This window comes from Schistocerca nitens, chromosome 4 (assembly GCF_023898315.1).
Source record: "Schistocerca nitens isolate TAMUIC-IGC-003100 chromosome 4, iqSchNite1.1, whole genome shotgun sequence".
Taxonomy (NCBI): Eukaryota; Metazoa; Arthropoda; class Insecta; order Orthoptera; family Acrididae; genus Schistocerca; species Schistocerca nitens.
Genome location: NC_064617.1, coordinates 134,252,699 through 134,272,173, shown reverse-complemented (window position 1 = coordinate 134,272,173; position 19,475 = coordinate 134,252,699). Strand labels below are relative to the sequence as shown.

At 40.5% G+C, this 19,475-nt stretch overlaps 1 protein-coding gene across 1 annotated transcript in view; it reads right to left on the bottom strand.

Moving 5' to 3' along the window:
• LOC126251684 (uncharacterized) overlaps window positions 1-19,475 on the bottom strand; it is a 404,158-nt gene that overhangs the window by 78,610 nt on the left and 306,073 nt on the right. Inside the window, exon 7 of the mRNA XM_049952271.1 lies at window positions 13,659-13,838. Coding sequence (XP_049808228.1) covers window positions 13,659-13,838 — 180 coding nt within the window. The remainder of the gene's footprint in view (window positions 1-13,658; window positions 13,839-19,475) is intronic.

Below are 19,475 nucleotides of genomic sequence, written 5' to 3'. Positions count from 1 at the left end.
TACCTTTTTTTTCTCACAATAATGAGACATTCATAGGCAATGGTCATTATCTTCTGTTCTTTACTACTTCCTTTCCTACTTTGCCTATTTTGGTGATAGGTGTTGATAGATAAAACAATTCATTAGTCAATTTGTAGTATCTTTGGGGGTTAATTGTTCAAAGTACTTGCAATATATTTATTAATCACCATGTATCTTGTGCTGAAGGAGGTCCTGCTAATCAATGCCCCTCTAATGGTGGATCAGCTCTTCTCAGTGAACTACTTCTCATTTTGCATCAAAATGTGCTGACAAAGGTTTCTCTTGTTTGTTGTATCTACTAGATTAACACACAAGATAGTTTTAACTAGATGTCTTGCCTATAACATATTATTCTAGATGATGACAGATCAACTACTTCTGCCAGTATTTGTCAGACAAAAGAACATATGTCTATCAGAGTCCATAACGACAATAACAATTGGTATAAAAATATTTCAACATCATTTGTTCTCTGACAAGCATTTCTTTGACATCATAGGGATCACATTCTTTCCAAGCCCATCACCCACGGCACCACAGAGCAGACAACTATACCCACAAGGTAGACGTGCCCATTCATGGCCCACCTTGCTGAAAGCATAGGGATTGGTACAACTCCTATCTGCATAGACCATAAAACACTTCCTAGAAGTTGGGTGCTTCCTACTTACGAACATTTTTTGTTGGCCAGTGGAGAGTAGGGAAGAGGGACATCTCATCCCCAAAATGATATGTCACACTTCACATACTCCCACTGAGACAAAGGATGTCATGCTTCTATCAAAAGATGTCATGCTTAGTCTAGACTTAACTTTAAAAACTTTTAACACATTCCAATAAGGTTATTCTCCAACAAATTTTTAAATATTTCTTGTTTGCAAAACACAATATCATGTCAGTTTATGTCCTCTTAGGATTCACAAAAGCAGTTCTTTCAATTCAGTTCATATTTATCACAAATCCATTTACTAATACCATTTTCTTTTCTTTTATATTTTGTATAATTATCAATTATACCATTCTAATTCAAATTCACTATCCCTTAATACTACTTAAAATCATTCACCCTTTATTTATTATTTCAATTTGTATGCACCATTTGGAGCTTTGCTCCTTACTGACACATTGGTTTTCAACATTCATCTCCATTTTCCCCAATTTTCTTTTTTTTTTTTCCTCTGAGACAATACATCTAACCAAATATTTCAATTCAGCTTAGCCACATAATTGACACACATTTACTATCATACTACATCTGTTGTATGTCTCAGCAGAGGTATCTGTTTAGTATTGACTCACTGTGTAAACTACTTCATCTACTTCATTTATTTCCCTATGAGTTACTGCTAACTTTGAAAGCAACAGTATGCTTACCTATACCAAAACTCAGATACTCGTGTCTTTAAACTGTGGTAGAAACATACTCAAACTATGCAAATACAATCGGTCAGGTCCATACTGCATTACTCTGTTTGGGAGAAAGCTTCTTCAATATGAACATATTCATTATGCGCATTCATGTGCATCCCATTCTACGGGTGGATACTCAGCAAGTGCCTTTCCATTTGAGATGCCATGTGTCCTTTTTAGCACTCTCCCTTCACAACAGCAGTCCGGGTCATTCCTCTTCAGAGTCCATCCAAACTAACATGTAAGTCATCCTTTTCGTAGGTCCACTTACGCTTTATTTCCTAATAAAAAATGGTACAGGTCATTTCAATCATGAATAGGCCACCTGGGTGTACATCCTTCCTTCCTTGTGTCCATTTACCCCTAAATATCTGTGTTTTATTAGGCACACTGCACCATCATTTTTATATTTCCATATGAAGTATCTTATCCTACTCATATTATCACTTTTTAAAAATGTTATGCTCCTTTATCATTTACACTTTCTGGTTTATTACTGTCCGTACATTTCCATCTTCCTCGGGTCTTACTTTACTATTTATGCACCTTAGTATTTCTGTGCTGTGATGGCATGTAAATTATTAATTATCCTAGAATACTTTATGCTGAGTGTGATACCTTCCACCAACAAATTTGCTTTAATCTATTATCATATGATATTATTATTTTATGTTACTTCCTCTTCTGGACAATACAATTCTACTTTCATGATCTCCTTCATAACTTCTTGAAATACTTGATGTTCCCATGTTTACACATCACCTTGTTAACTGACTCACTACACAGGCCGTAAAGTTCCTGTTCTCTTCCTCACAACACATGATGCGTCTAACATGAGGCACACAGAAGAGCCCCATGTGTACGTCTCTGTCTCACCAACTGCCATAGCCTTATACTTACTTGTAGGACAGGATAGTAAGGGATATCAGAAAGATGACTGGATAGAAACAGAGGGAAGAAAATGTTTCACAGAAACTAAAAAGAAATAATGAAACAGTTAGCTCAGTGCCTGGCCAACATCACCCCACCGAACCTGTTCAGAATGCAAGTTCACATGAGGGCTTAAATCATTTTATGTCTATTTTGAACTGTTATAGCAATTTACAATTTAAGATCTTCAGAATGGGCTGGTCCCCATTCAAATGCATCTTCAATTAATCAACTACGTGCAAAATCTGTTTTCTTAATATCTTCCCAGTTTTTAGGCAAAGATCTAGAAAATACACATAAAAAGGAGGAGGATGTACTTTCCTATTTGGCTCAAACTTCAGAAATTGATTTGACAAATTCACTGCTGTCCCTAAGAGAAATTCTCCCAACCATTTGCATGGGCTACTTTTACTAGTTACATTAGTTCTTCTCTTTAAGTCTTGTTGTATCTTTTCTGATCTCCATAACTCTTGTGATTCGTAGAAATTCACTTGTAGAATTGGGTGCAATGTTAGTGGAATCAACTCTCTTCTGTATGTTCTGTTCTATGAATTCCTGCAATCACTCTTCCACTCTAGACAATGCCGTATGTGGACTCAAAATTTCATTCAGTGCTCTGCCTTGTTCTAATATATGTACTCTTTCCTTAGTATCTGAGATTTCTTTGTCAATTACTTTTAAATCATTATGAATTTCGCTAAGATGACTACCTACTTCCTTACATGCTACATCACATTACACATCTACTTCAGTTTGTAAATCCTTAGGCAAATTATTTATGATATTTCTAAAGTAGTAATTCTAGTAACTTGTGTCTTAATCAAATTTATTGTTTTCTCTAGTTTATTACTTATTGTTTTCTTTAGTTTATTATTTATTGTGTCCTCCTGTGCTTTAAGAGTTTCCTCTAATTTTTTATTATTATTGTCCCCTAGTGCCTTAAGCATCTCCCTGAATTTTGCAAGTAGAGCTGTCATATCAACTCCCTGTGCTACAGTTACCATTTGACAGGTGGTGACTGGCATAGACTATCAGCAACATCACATTCCTGAAATTATCACTAGCTGATAATTGTCACTGAATTCTAACTCTAGACACAATTTATTAATCTCATTTCTTAATAATATTCACTATAATCAAATCATAACACTTGTCATGAATTGTGACTGTACAGTTCATTTGACATCATAACTTCACGCTGCAATTAACTGATGTGGATCTCCTGCAATGCCGCAGATGCATCACAGAGATCAGTTGTGGTGAGCAGATGCTAAAAATGCTGCAGTGTAGCAGACAACAGGTAACTGCATGGCACTGCAGACTGCGTACCAAGTTAAACTGCTTTCACAGGGCCTGTCCACTGCTACAGAGTCAGCACTCTTATTCTCCAATCCTCATGTAACTCTTCTGCGTTGCAACTCCAGACATGTGTATGTGACTCATGTCTACTATTCCGTAAACATGCACACTGTTGTAGTGGCTGACACTGTTGCTACGGACAACTGCAGTTCATATCTTCCTATTATTCAAATTTTTTTTTTGTTTTCTAGTTGCAACCAATACAAATGTCTTCTTCTTCTTCAATATTTCACTGATTTAACCAGGTGAGGGTGTGGTGTAATAAAGGTACATCAAGGATGTGGAGGGTCATATTGACCCTGTCTTTCATTTATATTTTTTAAGTATTTATTGGCACTTTTTAACAAAAGATGGGAATTAAATTTATGAATTATTTATTAATTAAAGGATTTTCATAGAAATAAACACTACTGAGCATCCAAATTTTTACATCAAGTCTACAAAATAATCATTTTAACAGCCCTTAACATTACATATTTTTTTAAATCTACAAAACCATACATTCTCATAAGTAATTCAGATTTTTTGCTAAGTATTTACAAGATAAACCTTCTTCGAACACAAAATTAACAATAAACTTTTGACATAAGCTGTTAATCATCTCTTGCCACAGCACATTGTTGGCAGAATGGAACGATGTGTTCTTGACGAATGTACTTATGACAAGCTTCACAAACATGAAGTGTCTTATGATGTCTATCATAGGGTTTACATCTTTTTTCATACACCTTGGACTCTGGCAATTGATTCTTGTAAAGATTCTCCACTACATTCTCTGATTCTCTTGCACAAAGTGCTTGGCAGTTGAGATATTTCTTGTCGGGCACTCCAGTGTTCACTGACAAGCATACGGCCTAGTGTTTTTATGAAATTACGATGCTTTTGGTTTTTATTGTTATTTGATTGCTGGATAATAGCATCACTTTTGCTGGTTATATTCAGTATTGTGTAGAAGACAGTCTGAGGCAACTTCAGCTTTCGTAGAATTATAAAACGTTTATTTCTGGTTTCTTTTCATCTCCTGACAATTCCACAATTTCAGCATTGTGGTGAAGACTAGACATGAGCAAAACAACTTTGTTTTTCTTTGGAATATGAGAAACTTAGATTTCTCTACCACGAGTTTTGCAAAATTCAGGAGGGATTTGCCCCTTGTTCTTATACACTGTTGCCACAGAAGTTAGTGTGTGTTCTTTCAGCAGATGTGACAATAGTTTTTAGTTCATAAGCCGATTATCAAAAGTCACATTACAGATTGTTTTTGAAATGGGTTGCCCCAGCCCAGCCAATTCATCACATCAGATGGTTTATTACTCAGTGAAAATGGTCCCTTTGGCTGCTTACCAGCATATATTTCGAGGTCGAAGATACAGAAATTCTTTGCGTTGACCAAGGCAAATATTTTTATGCCATATTTGGCCAGTTTTGATGGAATGTATTGTCTAAATTTGCATATGCCTCTCAATGCAAGCAGCATTTCATCTATAGTTGTGTATTCTCCTAGTACATAGGCTTTCTTGCAGTTTTCAACAAATATTTCAAATACTTGACGTATTGGTTCTAAGTTGTCCAGCTGTTTTCTTTCTTCATGTGTGGATTTATCATCAAAAGGAATACAGCTTTGAATAAAATGAAAATGTTACCATGTCATTGTCAGCCAAAATATTTCAACGCCTTTTCCATCTGAAGCCCAAAGGTCAACGATGTTCTGCCACCCAGATCGGTAAAATCCAGCAATGTACGACAAGCCTAAATAAGCCTTCAGCTCGCTCATGGCCATTTCTTTCATAAAATAGTGATTTGCAACTACTTCAAAAGCTGCTTTCCTTTCTGCAGTTTGCAAGTTTGTGTATTTCAACATAATAACTAAGCATATTTTCATTGCAAAACAGACTCCAGCATTCAAACTATGTCTTTGCTAATCTTGCTACTAAACTCATGCCAGGTACCTGCCTGATGATATTTTCAAAACAGGTCCAAACTTGTTACTGAGGTGGATTTTTGCACCACTTGGATCCATCTTCACCCAAATAAAATGAACTGTGTATCCTCAACTAATTCTGGTAACGCAGCATTGTGGGCAGTATTCTGTATCTTATTTAATGGTATATTATCTTCTTTGTCACTGCCTTCACTTGCATCTTGCTCCGTACCACTACTGCCCCTGGGCTCACTTACATGATCTTCATTTGACTGCCATCAGTCGTAAAACCATTTTCACGGTCTGATAATTCCACCAGCCAGCAACATATATGATCAGCCTCCCTTTCATCTTCATTTTGACTAAAAACAACAAAAAACACGAAACACTGATGAAAAAAGATAAATTGAAAAGTGACACAGAAATATTACTTCGTGGTTGTGGAAGGGTAAAAAATACCCTCTTACTGTTTGCACTAATTTATCTTCTTTCACAGACGGCAGCCGATTGAGTGTGTGCAGGCATTATGGAGGGGAGTTCAATAATTACATCTACTGAGAACTTCAACAATGTGCAAGTGCACAACAAAGAACTGCCAACAAAACAAAATGAGCAGGGTCAAACTGACCCTACCACACCTCCACCAAGTTAAATCCAACCACACAGTGTTTGCACTGATAGACTTTCTGTTCCATCAAGACAATTATAACTGGTACACAAATATTTCCACACCATTTGTTCTCTGGTGAGCATTTCTTTGATGTAATGGATATCAAATTTTACCCATGCCCTTCACTTGCAGCACCACAGGGTAGAAGACTCCACCCAGCAGGTAGAAGGGCCTATTGCTGACAGTACAGGATTGGTACAGCTCTGTTCTGCAAACACCATAAAACACTTCCTGAAAGTGGGATGCTTCCTACTTACTAACTATCTTACTCATGAACATCTTTTGCCCTGCCAAAGGAGAGCAGGGAAGTGAGACATATCATTCCCAAAATGATATGTCACACTTCACCCTCTAGTTAAACGCTTGTACACAGAGAAACAAGTGAATGATAGTGAACACTGGTGAATTTTTTGTGATTCCTCATTTGTCTGCGTTCTCTTCCATTCCCTCCAGTGTGAACCAGGCTTTATGTACTCAAAATCAGTGTATTTTCACTCTGGATATTTACGCTATGCAGCATTGCGTGCTCGTCACAGATGCTGCTTCTCATTCAAAGAATCACGCATTCACTAGGCAGGGCTGTACAAACCACTGTTATAAATAGTTCTTTGTAGGGCACAAATGAGTTATTTCAACTTTTTTTAATATTTGCAGTGTATCTTAGTAGCTAAAATTTTGGCATTGCATTTCGTTTGGTGTTACTCCTGTGTAAAAAATTTCAGGGTAGGTTTCGACATGCTGGATTGGACCATTACCTTGTGAGACTTTGTTTCGTAGGAAGAAAAATTTCAACAGAAATGCAGCCAGGGGTGGCTCAAGGGGGTGGAGGTGAACCCTGACACAGCCCAGTGCAACAGGTTTTTGGGGGCAGCAAAATTATCTTATATATTAACATGGTTTCAAAAGGATGAATTAAACAAGATAATTAAAGTTTTTCATGAATGAAGAAGTATGGGAATAAGATGCAAGTACAAATCATACATAAAATTTAGTGTCTTACTGGAAATTACCTTTGGTAGTGTGACACAGATGACAAATATTGCACTTTAGCTGCATATGGGTCTTTCAAAATAGCAATGCCTGCAAGTGGCATGAGAAACACTGTAATAAATAAAGAATAAGTAAAATATGCATTACCCATTACATTACGCAGTCTTTTGAGTTGAGACGTTGTGATTAAGCAGTGTTTACACATGGAAAGATGCATGGCATCCTTCCCCCCCCCCCCCCCCCCCCCCAACCACCACTCCCTTCTCTTTGGATCTGCCATTAGTACCATTTACATTACTGTTCTTGCCACATTTCTCTAAATTAATTGTTCCTCCTTTGTCTGTAACTTCTTTTTAGTTTTACATCATTCCCTATTTTGATACTGTAGCCATAATCAATGGATAGTAATATTGAGATGATAGAGAAGAAATCTATCAAACTTCATTTTGAAGCTGAAGCAACTAAACTACCTTGCAAAAACTGTTCATCCTGTTTCATTGTATTTCACATTGTTTGAGCTTCAATATCTTTATTTAGGATGTAACTGTTACTTTTTTATGGAATGAATGAGAGACAAACAGGGCAGCAGCAGCCTTTTCAGTAGTTTCAGGGGCAACAGTCTGGATGATTGACTGATCTGGCCTTGTAACACTAACCAAAACGGCCTTGCTGTGTTGGTACTGCGAACGGCTGAAAGCAAGGGGAAACTACAGGCATAATTTTTTCTGAGGGCATGTAGCTTTACTATATGGTTAAATGATGATGGCGTCCTCTTGGGTAAAATATTCCGGAGGTAAAATAGTCCTCCATTCGGATCACCTGGCTGGGACTACTCAAGAGGACGTCGTTATCAGGAGAAAGAGAACTGGCATTCTATGGATCGGAGCGTGGAATGTCAGTACCCTTAATCGGACAGGTAGGTTAGAAAATTTAAAAAAGGAAATGGAGAGGTTAAAGTTGGATATAGTAGGAATTAGTGAAGTTCAGTGGCAGGAGGAACAAGACTTCTGGTCAGGTCAATACTGGGTTATAAATACAAAATCAAATAGGGGTAATGTAGGAGTAGGTTTAATAATGAATAAAAATGGATAGTAAAATAGGAGTGCGGGTAAGCTACTACAAACAGCATAGTGAACGCATTATTGTGGCCAAGATAGACACGAAGCCCATGCCTACTACAGTAGTACAAGTTTATATGCCAAATAGCTTTGCAGATGATGAAGAAATTGATGAAATGTATGATGAGATAAAAGAAATTATTCAGGTAGTGAAGGGAGACAAAAATTTAATAGTCATGGGTGACTGGAATTCGAGAGTAGGAAAAGGGAGAGAAGGAAACATAGTAGGTGAATATGGATTGGGGGTAAGAAATGAAAGAGGAAGCCGTCTGGTAGAATTTTGCACGGAGCATAACTTAATCATAGCTAACACTTGGTTCAAGAATCATAAAAGAAGGTTGTATACATGGACGAATCCTGGAGATACTAGAAGGTATCAGATAGATTATATATTGGTAAGACAGAGATTTATGAACCAGGTTTTAAATTGTAAGACATTTCCAGGGGCAGATGTGGACTCTGACCACAATCTATTGGTTATGAACTGTAGATTAATACTGAAGAAACTGCAAAAAGGTGGGAGTTTAAGGAGATGGGACCTGGATAAACTAACTAAACCAGAGGTTGTACAGAGTTTCAGGCAGAGCATAAGGGAACAATTGAAAGGAATGGGGGAAAGAAATACAGTAGAAGAAGAATGAGGGATGAAGTAGTGAAGGCAGCAGAGGATCAAGTAGGTAAAAAGTCGAGGGCTAGTACAAATCCTTGGGTAACAGAAGAAATATTGAATTTAATTGATGAAAGGAGAAAATATAAAAATGCAGTAAATGAAGCAGGCAAAAAGGAATACAAACGTCTCAAAAATGAGATCGAAAGGAAGTGCAAAATGGCTAAAGAAGGGATGGCTAGAGGACAAATGTAAGGATGTAGAGGCTTATCTCACTAGGGGTAAGATAGATACTGCCTACAGGAAAATTAACGAGACCTTTGGAGAAAAGAGAGCCACTTGTATGAATATCAAGAGCTCAGATGGAAATCCAGTTCTAAGCAAAGAAGGGAAAGCAGGAAGGTGGAAGAGTATATAGAGGGTCTATACAAAGGCGATGTACTTGAGGACAATATTATGGACATGGAAGAGGATGTAGATGAAGATGAAATGGGAGATACGATACTGCGTGAAGAGTTTGACAGAGCACTGAAAGACCTGAGTTCAAACAAGGCCCCGGGAGTAGACAACATTTCATTCGAACTACTGACGGCCTTGGGAGAGCCAGTCCTGACAAAACTCTACCATCTGCTGAGCAAGATGTGTGAGACAGGTGAAATGCCCTCAGACTTCAAGAAGAATATAATAATTCTAATCCCAAAGAAAGCAGGTGTTGACAGATGTGAAAATTACTGAACTATCAATTTAATAAGTCACAGCTGCAAAATACTAATGCGAATTCTTTACAGACGAATGGAAAAACTGGTAGAAGCCGACCTCGGGGAAGATCAGTTTGGATTCCGTAGAAATGTTGGAACACGTGAGGCAATACTGACCTTACGACTTATCTTAGAAGAAAGATTAGGGAAAGGCAAACCTACGTTTCTAGCATTTGTAGATTTAGAGAAAGCTTTTGACAATGTTGACTGGAATACTCTCTTTCAAATTCTAAAGGTGGCAGGGGTAAAATACAGGGAGCGTAAGGCTATTTACAATTTGTACAGAAATCAGATGGCAGTTATAAATAGTCGAGGGGCTTGATAGGGAAGCAGAGGTTGGGAAGGAAATGAGACAGGGTTGTTGCCTATCCCCGATGTTATTCAATCTGTATATTGAGCAAGCAGTAAAGGAAACAAAAGAAAAATTCGGAGTCGGTATTAAAATCAATGGAGAAGAAATAAAAACTTTGAGGTTTGCCGATGACATTGTAATTCTGTCAGAGACAGCAAAGGACTTGGAAGTGCAGTTGAATGGAACGCACAGTGTCTTGAAAGGAGGATATAAGATGAACATCAACAAAAGCAAAATGAGGATAATGGAATGTAGTTGAATTAAGTCATGTGATGCTGAGGGAATTAGATTAGGTAATGAGACACTTAAAGTAGTAAGGGAGTTTTGCTATTTGGGGAGCAAAATAACTGATAATGGTCGAAGTAGAGAGGATATAAAATGTAGACTGGCAATGGCAAGGAAAGCGTTTCTGAAGAAGAGTAATTTGTTAATATCAAGTATAGATTTAAGTGTCAGGAAGTTGTATCTGAAAGTATTTGTATGGAGTGTAGCCATGTATGGAAATGTATGGAAGTGAAACATGGACGATAAATAGTTTGGACAAGAAGAGAATAGAAGCTTTCAAAATGTGGTGCTACAGAAGAATGCTGAACAGTAGATGGGTAGATCACATAACTAATGAGGAGGTATTGAACAGAATTGGGGAGAAGAGGAGTTTGTGGCACAACTTGACAAGAAGAAGGGACTTGTTGGTAGGACATGTTCTGAGGCATCAAGGGATCACAAATTTATCATTGGAGGGCAGCGTGGAGGGAAAAAATCGTAGAGGGAGACCAAGAGATGAATACACTAAGCAGATTCAGAAGGATGTAGGTTGCAGTAGGTACTGGGAGATGAAGAAGCTTGCACAGGATAGAGTAGCATGGAGAGCTGCATGAAACCAGTCACAGGACTAAAGACCACAACAACAACAACAACAAATGATAGTGCTTTCAAAACTTGATTTGGGCCATAAATAACTACTGTCACATGTCAGAAAGAACCCCTTCATGGCATCTGACCGTATCTATTTTTCCTTTATATACTGAGACACATTAAACAGTCATCAGCAATTTATGTGCTCTTTTATATGTATGTCACTCGCTGTCCTATTATCTTCCAATTAGGAACAACGCATGCACCAAAACATCGCCGATAATACAATACTCAGTTGTGCTAGTTTCTACAGGTTTCCTGTCAAAATTGTTGTCCCCGGTACTTTGAAGCTCATACACGAATATGAGCTTTTTGCCCAATTTAAGTCTAGCTTAAAGAATTTTGCTAACACAACCTGTGGGCCGGCCTAGTGGCCGAGCGGTTAAAGGCGCTACAGTCTGGAACCGCACGACCGCTACGGTCGCAGGTTCGAATCCTGCCTCGGGCATGGATGTGTGTGATGTCCTTAGGTTAGTTAGGTTTAAGTAGTTCTAAGTTCTAGGGGACTCATGACCACAGCAGTTGAGTCCCATAGTGCTCAGAGCCATTTGAACCATTTGAACAACCTGTGATTATGGGAAGTATAGAAACAAGTTTTTCGAAGCTTAAAATGTTTAAAATACACCAGATGTCAACAATGGGCCAGGCACAACTGTGTGAGATGGCAATGGTGTTGACTGAATGTGAGCTAGCTGAATGTCTGGATTTCAACAAAGTCATACAGGAGATCAGTGATGGCAAAGCAAGAAAAATATCTGTATTAAAAGGTAGCTGTGTAAACATATTTTTATGATTAATATTAGTTTTCATCTATTTATGCTAGTCATGCTTTTTCATTCATTTATTTAATAAAGATTTGTTGTAGTGTAGGCCCACATTTGCTTTTTCTAATGGCGATGTAAGTTACCAAATGTCATCTACCTGTGCAAACCCATTGTTGCAGATCCTATTTCAAATACTATAGTCTGTATAAAACGAAAATTGAGTCAAAGCTAAGGTCACATCTACAGAAAGTTTGGACACTGACCATTTAACCACAGGGACTAAAAGCACTTCTATTCTTTCTCAGTTAGAATACATTTATTAGATTTATATATTTTGTCAGTGACAATGTATTATATTTGCAGTGTAGTTTTTGTTTCTAGCACACTGACCACCAAGCATAAAGTGGAAATACTTTATACTTGCATTCAGACTACAGTCAGCATTGTGCATTGTCAACTTTGAAATCATTGCAGAAATGTGGTTGTACAGAAAGGTTCCTACAGAAGTATTCTGCCATGGCCTGATTAATTTCAGATGCACTGTAAATATTCAGATATCATCCAATAGTCCAAGCTACTCTAACACTGCTTTATGAGGCAAGGGTGCGCCTCTCTGCCCACTCACAGGCAAGTGCAGCTCGTATTGCGTACCAAACAGGTGGCCCTATTGCAATTGTTCTGTGCATGTGCAAGTCACTTGGAAACCTCAGATCCATGTACACTTGGCCAGGGCAGTGCAAATGCATATGCTATCAGCTAGAAGCATGACTGTTGTATGTCAGGTGTTTGCCACCTTTGGCCCTCTCGTCCTATAGGTGCATGGCTGCAACAGGCGATAATAGATCATAACAATCTAATGGTCCTGTGAACAGTGAGCAACACATTTCTGAAATACTACTTTATTTCCTTACAAAAGTGATAACTTGTGATCCAATGGATCATGGAAGTCTCAGTTTTAATCAGAAACTTACCAAACTATTTTTACACTGAACAAAGTTTCTTTATTTGTTACTGTCCCACCTACCATAAAGAGTTTGAAATTTTGGTTTCGTTAAGGTGTCACATAAATGAGTCAAAGAGTGGTACTCTTTCTCACCTATGTTAGATTATCAGCAGAAAATATTTTAGGACTTGACTTGTTAACTATGTTTCAATCAGTCTTGTTTCATCCCTGACTTCTGTATCTGCTGTACTGGAAATCATGCCACCAGTTATCAAGAATGCCTTATAATTAAGTTCCAGAGTATACTTTATAACTGTGCTGTTTCTTTGTCTCTCAGTGGTGATTCTAACAATTCCTTCACAGTAACATGAAAGCTTTCTAATAAAATGCTCAAATACATGGGCACCCACAATCGTGTCTCACTAAAACACTCATTCTTTTCAGATGATACATTCTAGCAGAAAAAATGTCTATGTTGTAGGGAATTTTTGTATTAGTTATATACCATGACACACAGATGTGTTGTCTGGAGACTTATGGCCATACATTTCATTAATCACTGAGGCATCACAAAAAATAAAGTACAAAGATAATGAAGTATTTACACAGGCAGAGACAAGAGGACATGAAGGGCAGAATGAAAGAACACAGCAATAAAGAAATACCTGTGAAACATCCATCACAGTGAGTTGATGTCCCATGATGAGTCATCACATGCAAGGATAAGAACTTGTAGCACTGAGAGATAATTTTTCTTTTAACTTTTGTTCAAGTTTATCTGTACTGCCACATGGTAAAGAGAACGTTTTTATTTTTATGTTAAAGAGATTTTTTTAAGTAATGTGAAAATGAATAACCAGTTATCAATTCTATAAACAATCAATTTTGGAAGTGTATAACCTTTGGATGAGATGGTGCTGCTGGTCCTGTTATCAGTACAGGTTCTTCTTGTTGCTCGTTAAACAAGTAACTGTAGACTGTTTCTGGAGATTGGTCCAGTGGCATGCCTTTCTCTTCCATGTGCAAAATTGATGCAATTATTCGAGGAGCCATTCCACTGAGGCCCTCATCTTCAGGTTCCTGTAAGAATACATGTTACCTTAAGCGATGTGATACACTAACAATCTTTGCTGAGATAATGTACACCAGTCACAAAGTTAATCTTTACCACAGTCAGTGATAGTGTAAACAACTTCCACAGCAAAGGAGTCTAAATTCTGATATCCAGTGATGGGAAACACTCTGAACTCTTGAGATGTGAAGCTTTTACAACACCGGCTATTGGGACTCTTTATGTATCTCTTTGGTAATGGAAGTAATACACCAATCAGAAATTACGAACTACTGCAAAACAAGTTTTGCACCACACTCATGATTTGCATAGCTTATAATTTTTTCATCAGGAACCACTTTCTTGACACTCTTTCGACCACAGGAAATTATGCTGTGTAACGGATGTAAAAGTAAACTGTTAGATTCAGTGTGGTTTCTTATACCATGCTGTGTCTCCAATCATGAACAGGATAATGTGTTTGTGCTCACTGTCCAATCATTCAACATAGCTCGGACAGGCATCTAAAGTTTAGATGATACTGGAATTGGACAAATATGTAGAAACACCATGAGAGGTGCTTGCTTGTACATAAACACAGGTGCTAGATAAGCCTGCAGGTTGCAATGTTGCATCTGACCATGAACGGCATCTGTGCAGTGCCTTCATATGTTGCTAATGTCAGCCAAGGTCAGAACAGTGTTCTCTGTAGTTGTGAGTGCTTTATGTTGGAGCAAAGTGAATTTGTATGTTAGCTAATAGTTAGATTTTGTATGGTGGGTGCTTATGTAACCAAGGCCGCCAAAATGTTTAGTGTTTCAAGAGGCACCATATCGAAGATTTATACCACATACAGGGAAAGCAGAAAAACATCATCCACTAAGTCACACTGCAGACAAAAATGTTAGTTGAGCAATCATGACTGACAGTCACTGAAGAGGATTGTGATGAAAAATAATTAGACTACAGCTATGAAAGTCACTGCAGAGCTGAGCGTCATACTCACAAACCCTGTCAGCATGCAAACAATATAAAGGGAGCTCCACAAGCCGGGAATTGCAGGGTGAGCTAGAATTCCAAAACCACTCATCAGTGACACAAACGGCGCTACACTGCTGAAGCCATAAAACATAGACTATTAATCACAGGATCAAATTCATTTTGTCAGATGAGTCTTGTTTCACTCTATTTACATCTTTTGACCAAGTTCACATTCCAAGAGTGAAACATGGTGGGGATTGGTGGTGATTCAGGTAGCTGTATCATAATATTCCATGGGACCCAGGATTACTCTGCAAGGTCACATTATTGATTGGTTGGTTTAAAGGTGGGAGAAGGGACCAAACTACAAGGTCATCGGTCCCTTGTTCCTAATAAAACAGTGCCACAAGTTTGAGAATAAAATGAATGAAACATATAACACAAAAAGAAAAGAAAGGAAAAGCCACAAGAATGAAAGGAAGGAAACAACACTAAAAGGAACAAAAGAGGACAAGAAAACAGAGATGCTATAAACAGAAGAGAGTAAAACATGAAAGAAGATTATAGTGGCTGGCCAACCACGAGAATAAAAAGGTAAAAGCCAGCCACTCTGCAACACATGAAAACCTCCACCCTAAAATCACTAGGGTGGAAGACACAGAGGGACAAAGGACATGCGCTAAAACCTACATAGAAATATAAAACCCACTCTCACAGATAAAATGTAAAACTAAAGCTGCTGTGGGGGCCTTGTCGCCCAACATCGAAGGCAGGGTGCTGGGAAAGTTAAAAGTCTGCCACAGAGTGGCTAAAAGTGGGCAGTCCAGCAAGAGGAGGACAACTGTCATTTGGGAGCTACAGCGACACTGAGGTGGGTCCTCGTGATGGAGTAGGTATTCATGTGTTAGCCACGTATGGCCAATGTGGAGCCGGCAGAAGACAACTGATTCCCTGTGAGAGGCCCGCATGGAAGACTTCCACACATTCAGTCTCCTTAATGACTTGCAGTTTGTTATGCGTGCTGTTATGCCATTCCATCTCCCAAAGCTGGAAAACCCTGTGGTTTAAGACAGAATGCAGGTCAGCTTCAGAGATGCCTATCTCCAGAAGCAGTTTCCGCGTCGCCTGTTTGTCCAGCCTGTAGGCAAGTATGTTGCCGGGGATTCTGACGTGTCCTGGGGTCCACACAAACACCACGGAGTGGCGCGACTGTTCCAGGGCATAGATGGACTCCTGAATGGATGCTACCAGAGGGTGGTGAGGGTAGCACCGGTCGATAGCTTGTAGGCTGCTCAATGAGTCAGTACACAGGAGAAATGACTCGCCAGGGCATGAGCCGATGTTCTCAAGAGCATGAGATATGGCCGCCAGCTCTGCAGTGGAAACACTGCAGCCAACTGCAAGGAGTGCTGCTCAATATGTCCTCCATGAACATATGCAAAGCCTACATGACCAACAGCCATTGAGCTGTTGATGTAAACCACTTCAGAGCCCTGGAACAAGTCAAGAATTGAGAGGAAGTGACAGCGGAGAGTGGCGGGGTTAACGGAGTCCTTAGGGCCATGCAAAAGGTCCAGATGAACCTGCGGCTGAGGCGTACACCATGGAGGTGTATGTGAATGGGCCACAAGCAGAGGTGGTAAAGGGAAGGACTCCAGTTTGGAGAGAATGAACCGCACACGAACCGCAATCGTTAGCCCCGATCTGGGCTGCTGATGCGGGAGATGGACTGTCATGGGTGGGAAAAGCAGACAGTTATTCGGATGCTCAGGTGAACTATGAATGTGTGCTGTGTAACTGGCGAGCAGTTGGCATGTCTGATCTGTAGTGAAGGGACACCAGCCTCCACCAGTACACTGGTCACCGGACTCGTCCTAAAAGCTCCTGTCGCCAATCGAACCCCACAGTGGTGCACAGGGTCGAGTATATGCAATGCTGAAGGTGCTGCCGAACCATAAACCACACTCCCATAGTCAATTCGGGATTGGACTCGGGCTCTGTAGAGCTGCAGCAGCGTGCAGCAATCTGCACCCCAATTGGTGTTGCTCAGGCAACAGAGGGCATTGAGATGTTGCCAGCACTTCTGCTTAAGCTGACGAAGATAAGGGAGCCAAGTCAATCGAGCATCGAAAACCAGTCCCAGGAATTTATGTGCCTCCACTACAGAGAGTGGATTGTCATTAAGGTAAATTGTGGGTTCCAGATGAACTGTACGATGCCAACAGAAGTGCATGGCACACGACTTTGCGGCTGAAAACTGGAAGCCGTCGGCTAGAGCCCATGACTGTGCCTTGTGGATGGCTCCCTGGAGGTGCCACTCAGCAACAACACTACTGGAGAAGCAGTACAAAATGCAGAAGTCGTCTGCATACAAACAAGGTGAGACGGAGGGCCCGGCTGCTGCTGCTAGACCGTTAATGGCCACTAAAAATAGAGAGACACTCAATACAAAGCCCTGTGGGACTCCAGTCCCATGGATATGGATGGAACTATGGGAGTCACCAACTTGGACATGGAAAGTATGGAGCGACAGGAAGTTTTGAATAAAAATCAGGAATAGTCCCCAGAGACCCCACTCATACAATGTGGCAAGGATGTGATGTCGTCAAGTCGTGTCGTATGCTTTCGTTAAGTCAAAGAAGACAGCAATCAGGTATTCCCATTGTAAAAGACTGTTTGGATGGCTGGCAGACTCGTTGGTCACAAGATTAGCAGTGGTAGAGCGACCCTGGCAGAAGCTGCCCTGACATGGAGCCAGCAAGCCACGTGACTCCAGGACCCAACCCAACCACCGACATACCATACGTTCCAGCAACTTACAAAGAACATTAGTGAGGCTGATGGGCCGATAGCTATCCACATCAAGTGGGTTTTTACCGGATTTGACCACCGGAATGATGGTGCTCTCCCGCCATTGTGTTGGAAAGACGCCGCACCAGATCCGGTTGATGATGACGAGAAGATGTCGCTTGTAGTCAGATGAGAGATGTTAAATGATCTTGCTGTGGATGCGATCAGGCCCAGGAGCTGTGTTGGGGCAATGTGCAAGGGCACTGAGGAGCTCCCACTCAGTAAATGGGGTGTTGTAGGATTCACTGCAGCATGTAGTGAATGAGAGGGCATTCCATTCCAGCTGCCGTTTGAGGGTGCGAAAGGCTGGGGGGTAATTCTCTGGTGCAGAGGCTCGAGCAAAGTGCTCGGCAATCGTGTTTGCGTTGGTACATAACTCGCCATTTCTGGTAACACCGGGGACAGCTGCTGGGGCCTGGTACCCGAAAAGACGTTTGATCTTTGCCCAGACTTGGGAAGGTGCCATGTGACACCCAATGGTGGAGACATATCTCTCCCAACACTCCTTCTTCCGTTGTTTGATAAGGTAGTGAGCATAGACACGGAGCCATTTAAAGGCTATGAGGTGCTCCAGGGTAGGGTGTTGCTTATGCCGCTGTAGAGCTTGCTGACGATCCTTAATTGCTTCAGCGACTTCTGGTGACTACCAAGGGACTGCCTTACGCCTCGGCAATCTAAAGAGTAAGGGATCGTATTTTCTGCCACAGAAACAATTGTGCTAGTCACCTGATCAACCATCACATCGATGTTACCATGTGGGGGAGATTCAATGGTGACAGTAGAGGTGAATGTTCCCCAGTCTGCCTTGTTCAAATCCCATCTGGGCAGACGTCCATGTGCCTGACGCTGGGACAGTGACAGGAAGATGGGGAAGTGGTCACTACCACACAGGTCGTCATGTGCTCTCCAGTGGATAGATGGGAGAAGTACTGGGCTGCAAATTGATAAATTAATGGCCGAGTAACTACCATGAGTCACACTGAAATGTGTGGCAGCCCCAGTATTTAAGAGGCAGAGGTCGAATTGTGACAGTAAAGTTTCAACATCTCTGCCTTGGCTAGTAAGCATGTTATCACCCCACGAGGGGTTATGGGCATTAAAATCTCCTAGAAGTAGGAAAGGTTTAGGGAGTGCAGCTAAGACATTCAGGGGTACTGCACCATCTGGAGGAAGATATACATTGCAGACAGTTGTTTCCTGCATCGTCCTTATTCTGACAGCACAGCTTCAAGAGGGATTTGAAGGGGCACATGTTAACTACAGACCAAGTTTAGAACATAAACGCAAACTCCACCTGACAATCTATTATAGTCGCTACAGTTCCTGTAATATCCCTTATAGCCACAGAGGGCAGGGGTCTGCATTGCTGGAAACCAGGTTTCCTGAAGGGCAATGCAGATAGCAGATGTAAAGCTTAACAGTTGCCGCAGCTCAGCCAGGCAGTGGAAAAAACCGCCGCAGTTCCACTGGAGGATCACATCGTGAGACTGAAAAGGCATGGAACATTCAATGAGGCAGTTTACGCCTCAGAGTCACCTGCTGCCACCGATTTATTGCCTGAGCAGTTTATATCCATTGTGTCAGAGTGTCTGGGGAGATCTAGGGCGTCAGCAGATGCCAAAATCTCCACCCCATCCTCAGCCGCAGAGCTTGTAGGTAGCGGTGGTGTGGGTGCCACTGCAATTTCCTTGGTCTTAGGGGTTTTCTTTTTGGATTTCTCTCGCTGCTCCTTGGGTTTCCCTGGCTGGGAGGACTTCACTGGCTCAGTCTCCGGGACTGAGGAAGAGCGTGAAGCCTTACGACCAGCTGCTTTTAGGCTCTTCAGCCACTGGCAG